Source organism: Drosophila virilis, chromosome 5, assembly GCF_030788295.1.
Source record: "Drosophila virilis strain 15010-1051.87 chromosome 5, Dvir_AGI_RSII-ME, whole genome shotgun sequence".
NCBI lineage: Eukaryota > Metazoa > Arthropoda > Insecta > Diptera > Drosophilidae > Drosophila > Drosophila virilis.
In genome coordinates this window covers 6,022,423-6,036,211 of record NC_091547.1, presented here as the reverse complement: position 1 = coordinate 6,036,211, position 13,789 = coordinate 6,022,423, and the positions used below count along the sequence as shown (strand labels likewise).

Below are 13,789 nucleotides of genomic sequence, written 5' to 3'. Positions count from 1 at the left end.
AAATTGAATTGACGGGCGAATGCGAGAGGCAGCGGGAGTTGAACAAAAAAAAAAAAAAAAAATAAATAAAAAATAAAAACGAAACAAAACAAAAGCAAAAATTGTATGGCAACACAACAACAAAAATCGCCAATGTAGCGCCCGCTGGCAAGGCGAGGCGACAACAACAACAACAACAACAGCAACAGCAACAACATCAACAGCGCCAACAACAATATCAGCAGCACGTCGGCGTTTTGTGCACTCAAACGAAAACATTTTCAGTTTTCAGTGGGGCGTCATTGTCGTTGTTGTTGTTGTTGTTGTTGGCACTCCACATCGCAGACATTGGGGCAGGCGGTGGCCAAGTGCTGTGCGGAGGGGTTAGCACTCAGTGTTGCACACCTTTCGCCTGACTTGACGAGTCTTGACTCAACTGAACTCAACTGAGCTGGTTAACTGCCTGACTCTACCTGGTTGCAACAACAACGAAAACGACAACGACAACAACAAAGGCAACAACCGAGCTTATCTTGACAGCCACCAGAGCGCTGCACCTCAGCACTTTGTAATGATGATTGCGCCCAGCGGCAACGGCAACAAGAGCAACAGCTACAGCAACAACAGCAACAACAACAACAACAACAGCAACTTTAACAATGGCAGCAGCAACAATTGCAGCACATGAAGTTCAATTGCCAAACTATGCGAAACAAAGCGAACTTCACTAATTTGTCTTAGCCCAAAGATTAAAATACGTGTAATTCATTTTGTTTGCCAGCAATTGCCATACAAAACGGAATTTGAACAGAAATGTTACCAAGATCCGTCTTTTATGCTCTGTCTAGGGTCTGATAACGAAACTTGATCAAAACTCTATTGATTTTCATGCGAGTTTACATTATTTTTTCTCTAATTTAAACCAATCAAAACTCTATGCGCTTTTATGCTTTATGATATATTTTTGCGTCTACATAAACTTTGCATGCAAAATTTAAGCATTTCCGTTTAACTAACATAACTCGATCAAAGCTCTTTCCGGGCTTAACCAAACTTCAGACTCTTATTACTCAAGTACAACTTTCTCTAAGATATATCTTTTCGTTCAGAATTTGTGCCTCAGATCGATTTGATGCTTATTTATTTTCTGTTTAAGTAAACATATTTTCTCCAGCCTTTGCACTTTAAATCTGTTGCCTAATGTAAATTGATTATACTTGAATATTTATTAAATAGTCAATGCATTTTTCATTGTACACATTTTATTAGCGCATTAAATTGTTAAATCTGGCAGCGACATTATCAGACAAAACTAAATCTTTATATTTTCTCTACTCTCTTTGCAGGTACGTATATTTTTATGGCACTTTGACAACGACAACGGGTTAAGGCGGAAAAAGAAAAGACAACTCAATTGTCTGCTTCCCAGTGGCCACTCGACGCCGCCTTTCACACCTTTTCTACACCCACAACCACTCCCACACACACACACACACACACACACACACACACAGCTGCAGTTGGCAAAGAGGTAAAAGGAAAATCAATTTTCAGCCAGAAAGCGCACGCGAGTACGAAAAAATAAAAGAAAGAAGGAAAGCAATGAAATGTGCCAGGCCATAAAATGCAACTGTCAACGAAAAACTTTGTTGTTGCTTGCCAATTTGTTGTTGTTGCTGTTTTTCTTGTTGCTGTTGGTGCAACATGAAAATGGCTTGCAGCTTGCCGCGCTGGCAAAATATTGAATTCAATTTAAAGCGCAAGCGGCGTTCATAAATCTCCACCATGTGCAGAGAGTAGAAAGGCAGAAACAGCCAAAGGCACAGACCCCAACAAAGTGAAAGAGTCGCAAATGCGCCCAAAAGCTGAAGGGGGGACCCCAAAGATTATGGCCCACGGCTCAGCCAGGCTTGGCTCATTGCCGCGATTACAGTCGTGACGGGAGGGGGGCAGGGGGGCCTGTTGTTGCCTGCTGCCACAAATTGTTGCCCTTCCCCAGATGCTGCATGGCAAAATTAAATACCAAAAATAAAAAACAAAAAAACCAACCAAACAAAACAAAAAAAAACTGTCGACACTTGAAATTGTGCAAAACGAGGCGCACAAAATGAATGAAAATTAATTTCAATTAAAAAAAGCTTAAGTGGAATGGTATATTAATGGATTTATGCGCAGCTTTCCTGCAGAGCATTAAGCTCTGCTCACGCTTAAAACTGCTTGCGAATTATAAGCGTTTGCTGGGCAAGCAGTTCCATGCTTCTTTCTTGCATTAGCATGATATCGTTCGACTTTTATTATATCATTATGATAGGCTACAAATAGCGTCGAATGCCCCTGCCCCAAACCTTTTAGCCAAATTAATTGCCAATGGCATTTGGCCAGACAGCTGCAAAGTCTGCTTTATGAACGCCCATCATAAATTAACGTGGAAAATTTTGCGTGACGTTGGCAAAAAAAAACAAAAACCGAAAAAAAAAAAGAAACCTTGTCGCACTTTGATTACTTGCTGTGTTGCCCCAAAAGTGGGGTAGCGCGGAGCGGCTATGCAAATCTTGACTAGTAGCTGCCACCGCGGCAACTAAATGAACATTGCGATTGCCCCTGTGGCTGCCCCTGCGCCAGTGCCTGTGCCTTCAGCTCGGGAATTGTTTAACTTCATCAGGCGAGGCAAAGATGGCAACAAGAGCTGAATGTATTATATATCTAGCCTATGTGTGCCTGTGTTCGTGTATGTGTGTGTGTGTGTGTGTGTGTGTGTTGGTCTGTGGCAAGTCTGTTGCCTGGCATCGTATCTGCCCGGCAGTTACTTTAGCTCTACAGTGCCTCATTCTTCTCTGGCTTTTGTGCCCTTTACTGCAACATAAAACCAAAAGTATGCTGCAGCTAAAAGGCCCCGAGGACAACAGACCAAAGCACTTGAACAGCGCGCTGAGGTTGCAAAAGATTCAGTAGAGCGAGGTGAGACACGGGCGCGGAAACGGGCCAGAAAGAAGCAAAAATACTCTAGAGACAGTTTTAACTAAGAGTTAGCCAGTGCCAAAGTCTTGATCATATAAAAATGTTTAAGTCTTGAATTTAAGACTAAGATGTTGTTAGGCAATTAACATTTTTATTAAAGTAACTTCAAATGTTGTCAATTCCACAGCGAAGGCAACAAATTATGTAAAAAAAATGCTGTTAAATTGACGCTGACAGTTGCTTAACATGGTATACAAACTCTTTTAAAAGCTTTTTTAAGTAAATACTCTGCACATTTAAAACTATATATTTACATAACAGCTTCTGAACATAGCGCTATGATGTTAAAGTGGTACAGTTTTTATCGCTGTTAACTAGATGTTGTTAAAGTAACTGACGCATATCTTTGTTAACAGCTGCTTAACATAGTCTGCTCTGTTAAGGCCCCGTTGTTGGCCTTTGCGTAGCGCTGTTTATAAAAGCACGCCCCATATCCCTAACAGTTGATACTCAAAACACAAACTAAATTCCATATACCCCGTTTCATGCACATTTTAAATGCAGAGCATGCGAATGTCGTGTCCCAAGACAAACTGAAAAGATTTGCAATATTTGCTGTTGTGGTCGGGGCTGCCGCATTTATTGCTGTTGCGGCAGCCTGAAACAAACACAACTCAAATTGAAATGTAGAAAGTTATGAATCTGAAGATAAACTTAATTTGGGCACAGTCCGGCACACACAATTTGGCTGTAAATAATTAAAGACCACAAAGACCCAGAGGTATGCTCAAAACCAGCTATCGAATATGAATGGAATAATCAATCGATAAATCGAATTAAGAAGCTGCTGCTGCACACATTACAACAACTTCAAGCCAAACATTGCTTTTTTTGGGGCGTAACCAAAAGTCGTAGAAATTTGTGTTAATTGCTGTCAAGTGACAATTGAACGATCTCTCATGCATGTGAGTGCATGCCATGCAGGTAAATGACTTGATTGCAATGATTATGCCCGATGCTGCTGCTGCTGCTGCTGTTGCTTGAACTGCAACTGCAACTGCGACCGGAGTCCGCACTTGATTAATTGACGCCCCGACAGCAAACAGCAGCGGCAGGCGGTAAGCGGCAGGCGGCAGGCGGCAGGCGGCATAACGACTGACGCTTGATTGACTCGAACGTGGCCCGGAGCCGGGGTCTGGGCCATTCGAACCTTTTGCAGCTAAAAGTTAACAAGTTTTTGCCGTTCCACTTGACTGCAAAATGCAGCGAATGAAGACGCAAACGGCAACGCAATCCAATAGAGAGACCAGAGACCAGAGACCATGGACTGGAGACCAGAGAGCATGACTCTTGGGCACAGCTTCGCTTCTCTTGGCCGGGGCCATGCCAAATGCGGTGCACAGTGTTTTATTTTTGGTGTGTGTGTTTGTGTGTTTGTGTGTTGATGGCTAGCCAGGCCTTTATCTAGTTGAGTCCATCTAGGCGAAGCTGTTCGTCTGTCCACAGCAGTCCGACATGGACAACAACGACAACGACGACGTCGTCGTCGTCCAAGCGTTTGCCTTCCTATCAGCCATGTCTATCTGAGCTGTGGCACTCGCTCTGGCTGCCTCTCACTCTCTCCCTCTCTCTCTCTCTCTCCCTCTCTCTTTCTCTCTCTATTGCTCTATGCTCGTATATTTGTCCATTGAAGCATGCAATTGATTGCTGCAACAACAACAACAACAACAACAACTAGTCAGCCAGTCAGCCCGGCTTCCATCTCTGGGTTTTGAGTCTGTGCCCGCTGCGCTTTAATTGCCTTTTCATTGCGGGCCGTCGGCCGTTTGGACATTGGTTTTGGCCAAATACCCCGGACCCCGGCCCCTGCCCGCCTACGGTCTCGATCTCGGTCTCAGTCCCAGCCCAGGCATCGGCAACAGACTGATGGCCCGCCAGCCAGGCGGACTGTGTAATTTGTGGTTGTTGTTCTCAGTTAATGCATTACATGAATTTTAACAAGCTTTGCAGTCTGCACTGTTCCCCCCTTCGCCCCCCGCCTCATCCTGCCGACGCACTCTGTTGTTTATTTGAGCCGCATCGTTATTGTCTGATATGCAAAGCTCTTTGCTCGCCAAATTGATTTTATTTGCAAATACGCAGCAGTGTTGCAAACTGTGCTGTTTGTGTGCAGTGTTGTTAAAGTCGTTGCAGTCAACAATTACATGTCTTTGTTTTCTGTAACAACGAGTTTTGGAAATCTAAAAAAGGGCTTTAATATTGAATGAAATCCCTACAGTTGTACACTATAATGTTATACAATTTTCGACCAGAGAACGGTTTGGAAGCTAAATGATATAGTTATAGGATTTTTATATGATATTGATTAAGAGCTAATATAAAAATCTATTTACTCAATGCGAACATTCTTAATGCGCTCCACTATACGTGGCAAATAATCTAGAGGACCTCCTAGTACATCTTACATCTTACATCTTATATCTGCTGTGTGCTACAATTAGACAATTATACATAGTTAACATTGCAAAACAATACATATAATACATAATAATACATATAGTTTAACAGTTTTGTATACGAATTAAATTGTTAGCTAACCAATTATTCTATATGCCACATAACAATTATTGGCACTTGTTCAACACTGTCACATTTACAAGTCCACTCCCAACACTAACTGGCCGAATCAGAAATTCTGTCATACTGTTACTCGCTGTCGTATAACTAGTTTTTCATTTATATTTGACACATGCCAACACGTTTGCATTCAGCGCACACACTTCGTTGCCTATAAACCCACCCCGCGCTCCTCTGCCTGCCCCTTTGCTGCTGTTGCGGTGTTAGCCAAACTAATTGGCTGCGTTTTTGGTTAATTAGCGCAGTTTCGACTGCCACTAGGCAACGTTTCCGTTGACGTTGCCGTTGCCATAGCCATTGCCGTAACCGTTGCCATTGCTATCGTCGTTTTGGAGCACTGAAATCTCGCACACGCGCTTTTATTGCCACTCAAATTGGCAGGCGAAAACTTTAGCAGCGGCAACAATTTTGTCTGCATTAAAGCGTTGTAATTATTTTATGCCAGATAACAATTTGATATTGTCAGGCGCTGTAAAATGTGTCCATGTTCGCTGCTAACTTGGCCAATGCAGTGCTGCCAGAGGCGGCAATAGCAACTGTCACTGCCGCTGCACATGCGTGTCTGTGCAAATTGCCGAAATGCAAACAGGCCACATTAGACTGAACCTCGATAGCCAAAAAATGTGTGCCTGAAGTGCGAAGGCAAGCAAGAAAGTCAACATGGAGCCCAGTGTTGATAAGCGACGTATAACTGCTGCCATTTTCTGTTAATGTGTCCATTGTCTAAATAGTTAATATGCGGGCATGGTCATGCTATAGACGCTACTTCTGCTTTGAGCTTTATTTCGGATAACTATTAACAAGGAAGAAAAGTTGTTTGCAAGTGTTACAAAGTAAAATAGGAGAATATGACGAGCAGTGCTGCTAAACGCAGCTTACTGATTGGTTAATTTTTTGTCAATGTGACGAAGATAGTTTGAGGCAATAGAAATGTGAAATAGTTTTACTGATGTCGGTTTAAGCAAAGCTGATGAGCTACATAAAACATAAGCATAAAAAACAGATTTGAGAAAGGTAGATCAAAATAGTATAATGAATTACTTTAAAGTTCAAATTCAGCATGCAGGACATGTATAAGTCATCTTAAAGCAAACTCACAACTCATTAAAACCGAACTAATTCGAATTCCAAACGTTTTTGGCCCACTCTAATGCCGCGCCAAACAGTAAAACGGCATTCTCCATGCGCTCATATGAATAACAGCGCCTGCAGCAAACACTGTGGCGACTGCCAATGTGCCTGTCAGCAACTGACAGCCGCAGCGGGCTGTAGCAGCAACAACAGCAACAACAGCAACAACAGCAACAACAACAACACGCAACAAACTCAACTTAGTAGCAGCAACTGCAGCGACTGCAACAACTCCAGCTGGAACAGCAGCAGCAACTGGGTCCTCGTCATCGTTTTAACAATTTGCAATAAATTAGCCAGCGACTGCGTCGAGTTTTCACTTGAAATGCGATTCGAATTGCATTTGCACGGCGACATTTTGTCAGAGTTTTCTTGTTTATTTTCCTGCTGTATCTATACATATATTTTTTAGCTTTACCGTTACCCAGTTTTCGCCACATATAGTCGCAATTCAAGCGTCTGTCTGACAGTTAACACTTTTAACCACAACTATTTCGAGCATGTCTTGACAATTTCACACTCGATCTAACCGTTGAAGTTGCTTGCAACTGGCGGCAACAGCTGCTGCAAACTAATTTCTCTACCTGGCTGCCACATTTTTTGCCGTGGCCCTTTCACACAGGTAGTCTGACGTTGGCAATTCTTCATGAAACTCACCTGGCGGAATGTGCCACAATTGCGCACAGCAGGCGATTCGTCACGCCCGCAAATAAATCCTTTGAGCGGATCCAAAAGGACACTAAATGAGCGCAAACTAGAAGCTCTATTCCTGTTGCTTTTACATCTAAATATTGGCCTATTTTATTTACCAAACTTGTCCATCTCAATTAACTTTCCACTTGACTTCTTCACTTGTTTTCTCTTAACCAAAGAAATTGTCGGTCGTTGTCAACTTGGCTATCAACTCAAGGCTCCAGTCCACCTCGCCGGTCACCCTGAATATGATCTTGTAATAGCCCTGGGGCGCTATTTCGGGCAAACCGTCGCCGGTCAGCACACACTTCTCCAGTTTGTAGATGTTTCTGGGCCAGGGATCAACGTTGTCGGGCTGCGGTAGATTCGAGCAGTGGCCGAGATTTTTAAACAATATGTCTTTGTAGTAGGAAGCGGTATACTTTTTATACATCTGCTTTGGTATAGACCACGGCAGTAGAATATATTCATCGGGGTTGCCCGAAGAGCTGCGATAGGCCACAGCCTCTACCTGTGAGAATATCAGACTAATTTGGTTAAGAACACAATTTGATATTGTGGTCTCATCGGTATCATAGTTCCAGTCCAATGTGGCCGTTAGGGCATATTTTCCGGGTCCCACGCGTTCCGTTATTGCCACAATATTCATTTTCTTTGGATCCGACGTTTGGACCTTAAAAGACAGCGGCTCGTACTCCCAGTACCGCTATGATACACATTATCCTATTTGTACTTTGTTTAAAGCAAGCTTTCCACTTACTTTGCCGGCGCAGCCATTCAGCAACAGCACAAATGCGATAATTCCCGAGGCAGAGGAACGCTTTAACATTTTTAATGTTAGCTTTGAGCTACTGAACAGATTAATTGAGCTTTATATAACATTGTATTGGGCCAGAAGTCCATGTAGATCTTGACATTAGTTTAATAGGACTTGTTAACAAGCGTTCGATGTCCGCATGACAGTCATTAGATTGGGCTAATTGTACACATATTTCATGTCAACGAGTCTGTTCAATCATGGATTTATTTCAATTTGTCCACTATCTGATCAAAATTTGTACGAATGTGTCCTATGTAATTGCAATCTCAATTTCATGTAGATTATTTCTATAATCTACAATTCGTTTGGTTGTCCCCTAAATTAATTAATGTCCACAAGTTAAGTTCCCGAGAGAAAACTTAACTAAATCTTGCTTCGAATAGAACTTAATAAATTTCTTTTAAATTATTCACAATGGAATGTAGATTGCAGATCAAAGTTTTAAACTCAATTCACGACATTTTCTGAGTACAAATTGTTTTGGGCACACATCCGAAAACATATTCAATGTCTGACTATTATTTATTTATTATTATACATATATGTCATGTATACATAAATTCTATTTATTAACTACATTGACGAAGAAAACGAAGAAGTTTTGTTTGTTGTTATAAAATATAAATTTGTATAATTTAAAAATAATTCACAAAGTAAAAGCCTATACATAGTTAACCATATATATTTATATGAGGAACGAGAACAGAGCTCCAGTCAAACGTGCCGGCAACTGTAGAATTAACCTTACTGTTGACCTCGAGCGCGTTCTCGGGCACATGAAGGTGCGGGACCAGAAATAGTTCCAGCTGGAACGTCTTCTTAGGCCAGGTATTTGCATTGACCAGCTGCGGTAGTTGGGACCAGGATATGAGAAGCGCCTGTAACAGCCCATTGCAATCGTCCGAGATATGTTCCTTAGATAATAGCCCTGGCACTGAGCTGGATACGTTGTATAATATTCGCCGCAGCCCAGGCTCTCTAATTGCGCCACAACATTCAGTTTTGCCGGATTCGTAGTTCGGAATGCCACCAACGTGGACTCATAACCGTAATCCCAGTTGCACTGCAAATATAATAATTATCAAATAATTATTTGTACGCCATAAATCAGACTCTCCGCTTACATAGCTGGCACAGCCATTCAGCAACAGCACAAATGTGACTATACTCGCAGAAGAGAACATCAACGAATGGCTAAACATTTTCAGCATTGAACTAAATACCAGACTATTCGTGCCTTATATAGGATAGGTCAGGGCATCAGTTAAGCTCTGTATACTAGATAGCGTATTGTTCCTCAACGATCTTTGCAATTTGTGCATGACAGCCATCAGATTGGGCTAATTGTCAGCCATATAATTGCGAATTCATTTTAATAACCGGTAGTTCATTAAAATGTGAATGGGCGGGTAAATTGTACTTGTGAATTCCCAATGTCATAAATATTTATCTATCTATATATATATAGACGCCTGATCATGTCAACAGCGGGTAGAGTGTATTTCACTGTATATTCGGTAACTCTCAGTTTTACCGACTCTAAATACATATCGAGCTTTTCAGAGCTTTTTATACCATGTGTTTTTTTTTTTTAAATAGGAGCTTTACCTTCAAAAAGTCAACTACACCTACCAATTTTTTTTTTGTTAGAAATGCCGACATTATTTTTATTTAAAATACAAAAGAATATACATTGAATATAGCTCATTCATTCAGATATCTATATTATGTACTTTATTATGAATAATATGTAAACATATTACATAAATTAATAGCCCATCATATTACTCTTCGAAATGACCTTAGCTATAAGCTCAAAGCCCCACTCGACTTCGCCGGTAACGCTGAATATAATCTTGTAGTAGCCCTCGGGCGCAATTTCGGGCAATCCATCGCCCGTGATCACACATTTCTCCAGCTTGACTGTCATTTTGGGAAAGGGTGTCTCAGTGCCGGGCTTTGGCAGATTCGAGCAGGCGCCAAAATTTCCATAGACCACATCCTTGTAATAGTCCTTGATATAATCCTGAAATGGTTGCTTTGGTATAGACCAGGGCATCAGTTGATAGTCACTGCTGCTGCCCGATTGGCTCCGATAGGCTATGGCCTCTACCTGTAAGAAGGTATATACACTAATTAATCCGATCTATAAGCAATCGATTCCATAATACCACCCACCATTGTGGTCCCGTCGATTTGGTAGTTAATTCCAAATGTGGCTGTTATGAATTTGTCGCGTCGTTCGCGTGCAACTTCGGTCTCAATGGTCAATTTTGATGCATCCGATGTACGGCCACTTATGGACAATGGCTCGTAATCCCACTGGCGCTGCATGAAATGAACAGGATATTATTATCCTTGTTATCCTTAAACCTTAACTAACCTTAGCGCTGCAGCTGGCACAGAGCCAAACTATCGCAATAATCTCTGTAAAAGTCCGACGCGAATACATTGTCGATGTGCTCAATGTTAACTTCTGCCACTCACACATCATTCTGGCCTTATATAGCACAGGTCATTGCATCAGATTGGGTCAAATGCACATAGCTTGTTGTTGTAGATCGATCCAAAAGTATTTGGCAATTATTAGAGTATCCACATGTGCCCCCAATAACATGAAAATGACATGCAAATCGGATTAGTTCATTGCATGTCAACTACTCAATCGCTTAATTATGATAATTATAATTCGTATTATAATGATTATTATTATTATTACGATGATTCAGTAATTAATTAACAATACGCTTAGAAATTAATTTTATATATTCATTTATATAAAGTTATTATTAGTTTGGTATTAGAAAATAATATAGATTACGAACTATAAACATAATTTATTGCCGCAGTCTAAGGAATTCGAACCTGCGTCCTTCCTTAAAACAAAAACAGGATAGAAATTATTTAATAGCCTTGTAGTGAGGCTCTTAAATGTTCAGTTTGTTGAAAATTTCTTTGAAAACTAAAGGTCAATCAAAAAGATTTCTCGCGATATTTCCATACTTGCGGGTGGAATTTTCCGTCTTCATCAAATAATGTAACTACATTGAAAGCATCCTAGCTTAAACGTTTCAAGCTGTCAAGCAATATTGTTAATGCCAAGGTCGATTAAGATATTTTTAAAAACAAGAATGCTTCTCCCACAAGAAACCACTTTTCGACCGTAGTGACAATTTATAATACACTCTACAAACATTTACAAATTTACTGAGACGGACTAACTTTTCGTATATTTAATGTATCTTTGAGAATTTGTACCTGCACCTCCTTAAAAAAAAAAAAAAATAAATTGAGTATATGATTCGTATACGCTGACCTATTGGATATTTTGATCATTGTTATCAATGTTGACTCATAAAGACAACTTCGTTAATCTCTCTAGAATTTGAACCGGCAACCTCATTCAATAAAAAAAAACATATTCAGTGTGCAGACTTATTCAATACTTTATGTGGTGTATTTAAACACATTTAAATATCTTCAAGTTCTCATATTGTTGGCTTCCTTTCACATATAATCCTGGACCTATCCAAGTAAATCCGACGACGCTGCCACTCACTGAGAAGCAAAATCTTAGGCAAATCTTCTCCGGTGACCACAAAATAGACCAAGGATATGCGTTGTCGGGTTGTGTTAGATGCAAGCAATGTTTTATATTCTTATAAATAATGTCACTGTAGAAGGTTTTGGTAAACAATTGAAAAGTCTGCTTCGGTAAAATCCAGGGTAGTTCCACATAGTCATCCTCGCTGCCAGACTAGAACTCACCATAGTGCTCTCGTCCATATCATCATAATAATATATTTAAGTTAGTTAGTTATGTCATATTCGCCGCGTCCAATACGTTCAACACTTGCCTCTTAAATGATAAATGCATTAGCTAATTGGTCAGTTTACTAGATATGCTCACCTTGCCAGCACAGCCATTGCAGAGCAATAGAAGTGTCCATGCCACAGAGAACGACAGCGGCAAGCCCCCATGCATTTCGGATGAGTTGTGGCTATGACCCTACCAACAGACAGATTATTTATATATAGTAAGTATGTTGTTTATGTCGTGAGTCCGATTCGTACTGTTGGTTGTAGCCATTAGGGTTGACAAGCGCAAACCTTGTTAACATGTCCCTAGCATCCAATATGATCATATCTTTATCCATTTATCTCATTTTTACAAATTAACAGCACGGGTTTCATCCGTGGCTGTGGATCGTCTGGTGATTAGTTTCAGTCAATAAATAATTATTATATATTAACAGAAAACTCTAGTTGCCTTTTTCTTACCATCAAAAAAGTTGAAAGAACTTTCAAATTGCAGAGCTGTTGTATATTAAATATAACTTGTGTTTTCTTGGAACCACTCGGCTAGATACGGATAGATACTGTTGAAACTAACCTAATTCTTTCGATAACTGTGCATATTATTTTTTTTATGCCATGGCCCTTGGGTTGTCTCTGGGCTTAACCAATTATGTCATGTTCCGAGGTCAGCTTTACAATAGCTGTTAAGCCAGTCTCGACTGGTCCGCTGATGTCGAAGTTGATCTTGTAGTAGCCCTCGGGCAGAACTTCGGGCAATCCATCGCCAGTTACAGTGCACCTATCGAAAATGAAGGTGCCTTTGGGCCAGGGGTATGCATTCTCCGGCTTGGGTATATTCGAGCAGTGCTCCAGATTCTTGTAGATAATGTCCTTGTAATACGATTCGACAATGCTTTTAAATGTCTGCTTCGGTATGCCTAAGGGCAAAAGCTTGTAATCGTCCTCGTTGCCCGAAAAGCTGCGATAAATCGTACCCTCCACCTGGTGGATAAATAGCCATCGAATTTACAATACATTATATATAGAGAGCTCTTTCACATTGGAGCACCCACCATAAACGTTTCGTCCATATCGCAATTCACTACAAGTTTGCCCGAACAAGCGGTATCCCTGCGTCCGATGCGTTCAACCTTTGCCTCAACCTGCACTTTCGATGCATCCGTCGATCTGACATCTATGGAGAGTGGTTCGTATACCCAATTTCGCTGCAAATGGGATCAGTTGGCATTTGGCGGCATATCCTTCACTGTGTCAAACTCTGCATCGCTTACCTTGCCAGCACTGCCATCAACGAGCAATAGAAGCAATATCCAAGCCACGGAGAGCGAAAGCAGCAGACCCGTATACATTTTCGATGGGGTTTGATTATGGTTGAATCTGCAGTCAGATTATTTATACTTATATGCTGATTTTGTCATGTGTCCCATTCGTTTTGTGGGTTGTAAGCTTGACAGCAATTAAAATTATAAACAGATGCCCGGCCCGACAATCTGATCTAATCATATCAACGTGTCCATTTCCACTATTATTTTTGTTAATATCCAATGATAAGAATAATTCTTAATAATAAAATCATTTAATTTTCTATTTATTTATGTCATTCCTAATAGTTTTACAAGCTGTAAAATATTGCTGGATGTCATTTTTACAACACGTGCAAATCTGTGATAGCAATTGGAACCTCACTTGCAATCATATGAAATAGGTGAAAAGGGGAATCTCTAATACCTACTATATGCACCTTTCACATAC

General features: G+C 40.7%; 5 protein-coding genes across 6 annotated transcripts in view; 1 reads left to right on the top strand and 4 right to left on the bottom strand.

The window, feature by feature from the left end:
- Positions 1–13,789, top strand: part of sbb (scribbler) — a 98,933-nt gene that overhangs the window by 67,957 nt on the left and 17,187 nt on the right. The window lies entirely within an intron of this gene.
- On the bottom strand, positions 7,482–8,409 carry LOC6625448 (uncharacterized). The gene is made up of 2 exons (XM_002050962.4): positions 8,159–8,409; positions 7,482–8,104 (listed from the first exon to the last, which is right to left on the bottom strand). Exons 1-2 carry the CDS (start codon positions 8,225–8,227, stop codon positions 7,568–7,570), a joined length of 606 nt encoding a protein of 201 aa, XP_002050998.1. The 5' UTR covers positions 8,228–8,409; the 3' UTR covers positions 7,482–7,567.
- Positions 8,838–9,412, bottom strand: LOC6625346 (uncharacterized). The gene is made up of 2 exons (XM_002050963.4): positions 9,343–9,412; positions 8,838–9,281 (listed from the first exon to the last, which is right to left on the bottom strand). The coding sequence occupies exons 1-2, from the start codon at positions 9,400–9,402 to the stop codon at positions 8,904–8,906; spliced, it is 438 nt and encodes a 145-aa protein (XP_002050999.3). The 5' UTR covers positions 9,403–9,412; the 3' UTR covers positions 8,838–8,903.
- LOC6625347 (uncharacterized) lies at positions 9,930–10,678 on the bottom strand. The gene is made up of 3 exons (XM_002050964.4): positions 10,602–10,678; positions 10,397–10,546; positions 9,930–10,331 (listed from the first exon to the last, which is right to left on the bottom strand). Exons 1-3 carry the CDS (start codon positions 10,668–10,670, stop codon positions 9,987–9,989), a joined length of 564 nt encoding a protein of 187 aa, XP_002051000.3. The 5' UTR covers positions 10,671–10,678; the 3' UTR covers positions 9,930–9,986.
- Positions 12,521–13,408, bottom strand: LOC6625348 (uncharacterized). The gene is made up of 3 exons (XM_002050965.4): positions 13,309–13,408; positions 13,090–13,242; positions 12,521–13,018 (listed from the first exon to the last, which is right to left on the bottom strand). The coding sequence occupies exons 1-3, from the start codon at positions 13,384–13,386 to the stop codon at positions 12,677–12,679; spliced, it is 573 nt and encodes a 190-aa protein (XP_002051001.1). The 5' UTR covers positions 13,387–13,408; the 3' UTR covers positions 12,521–12,676.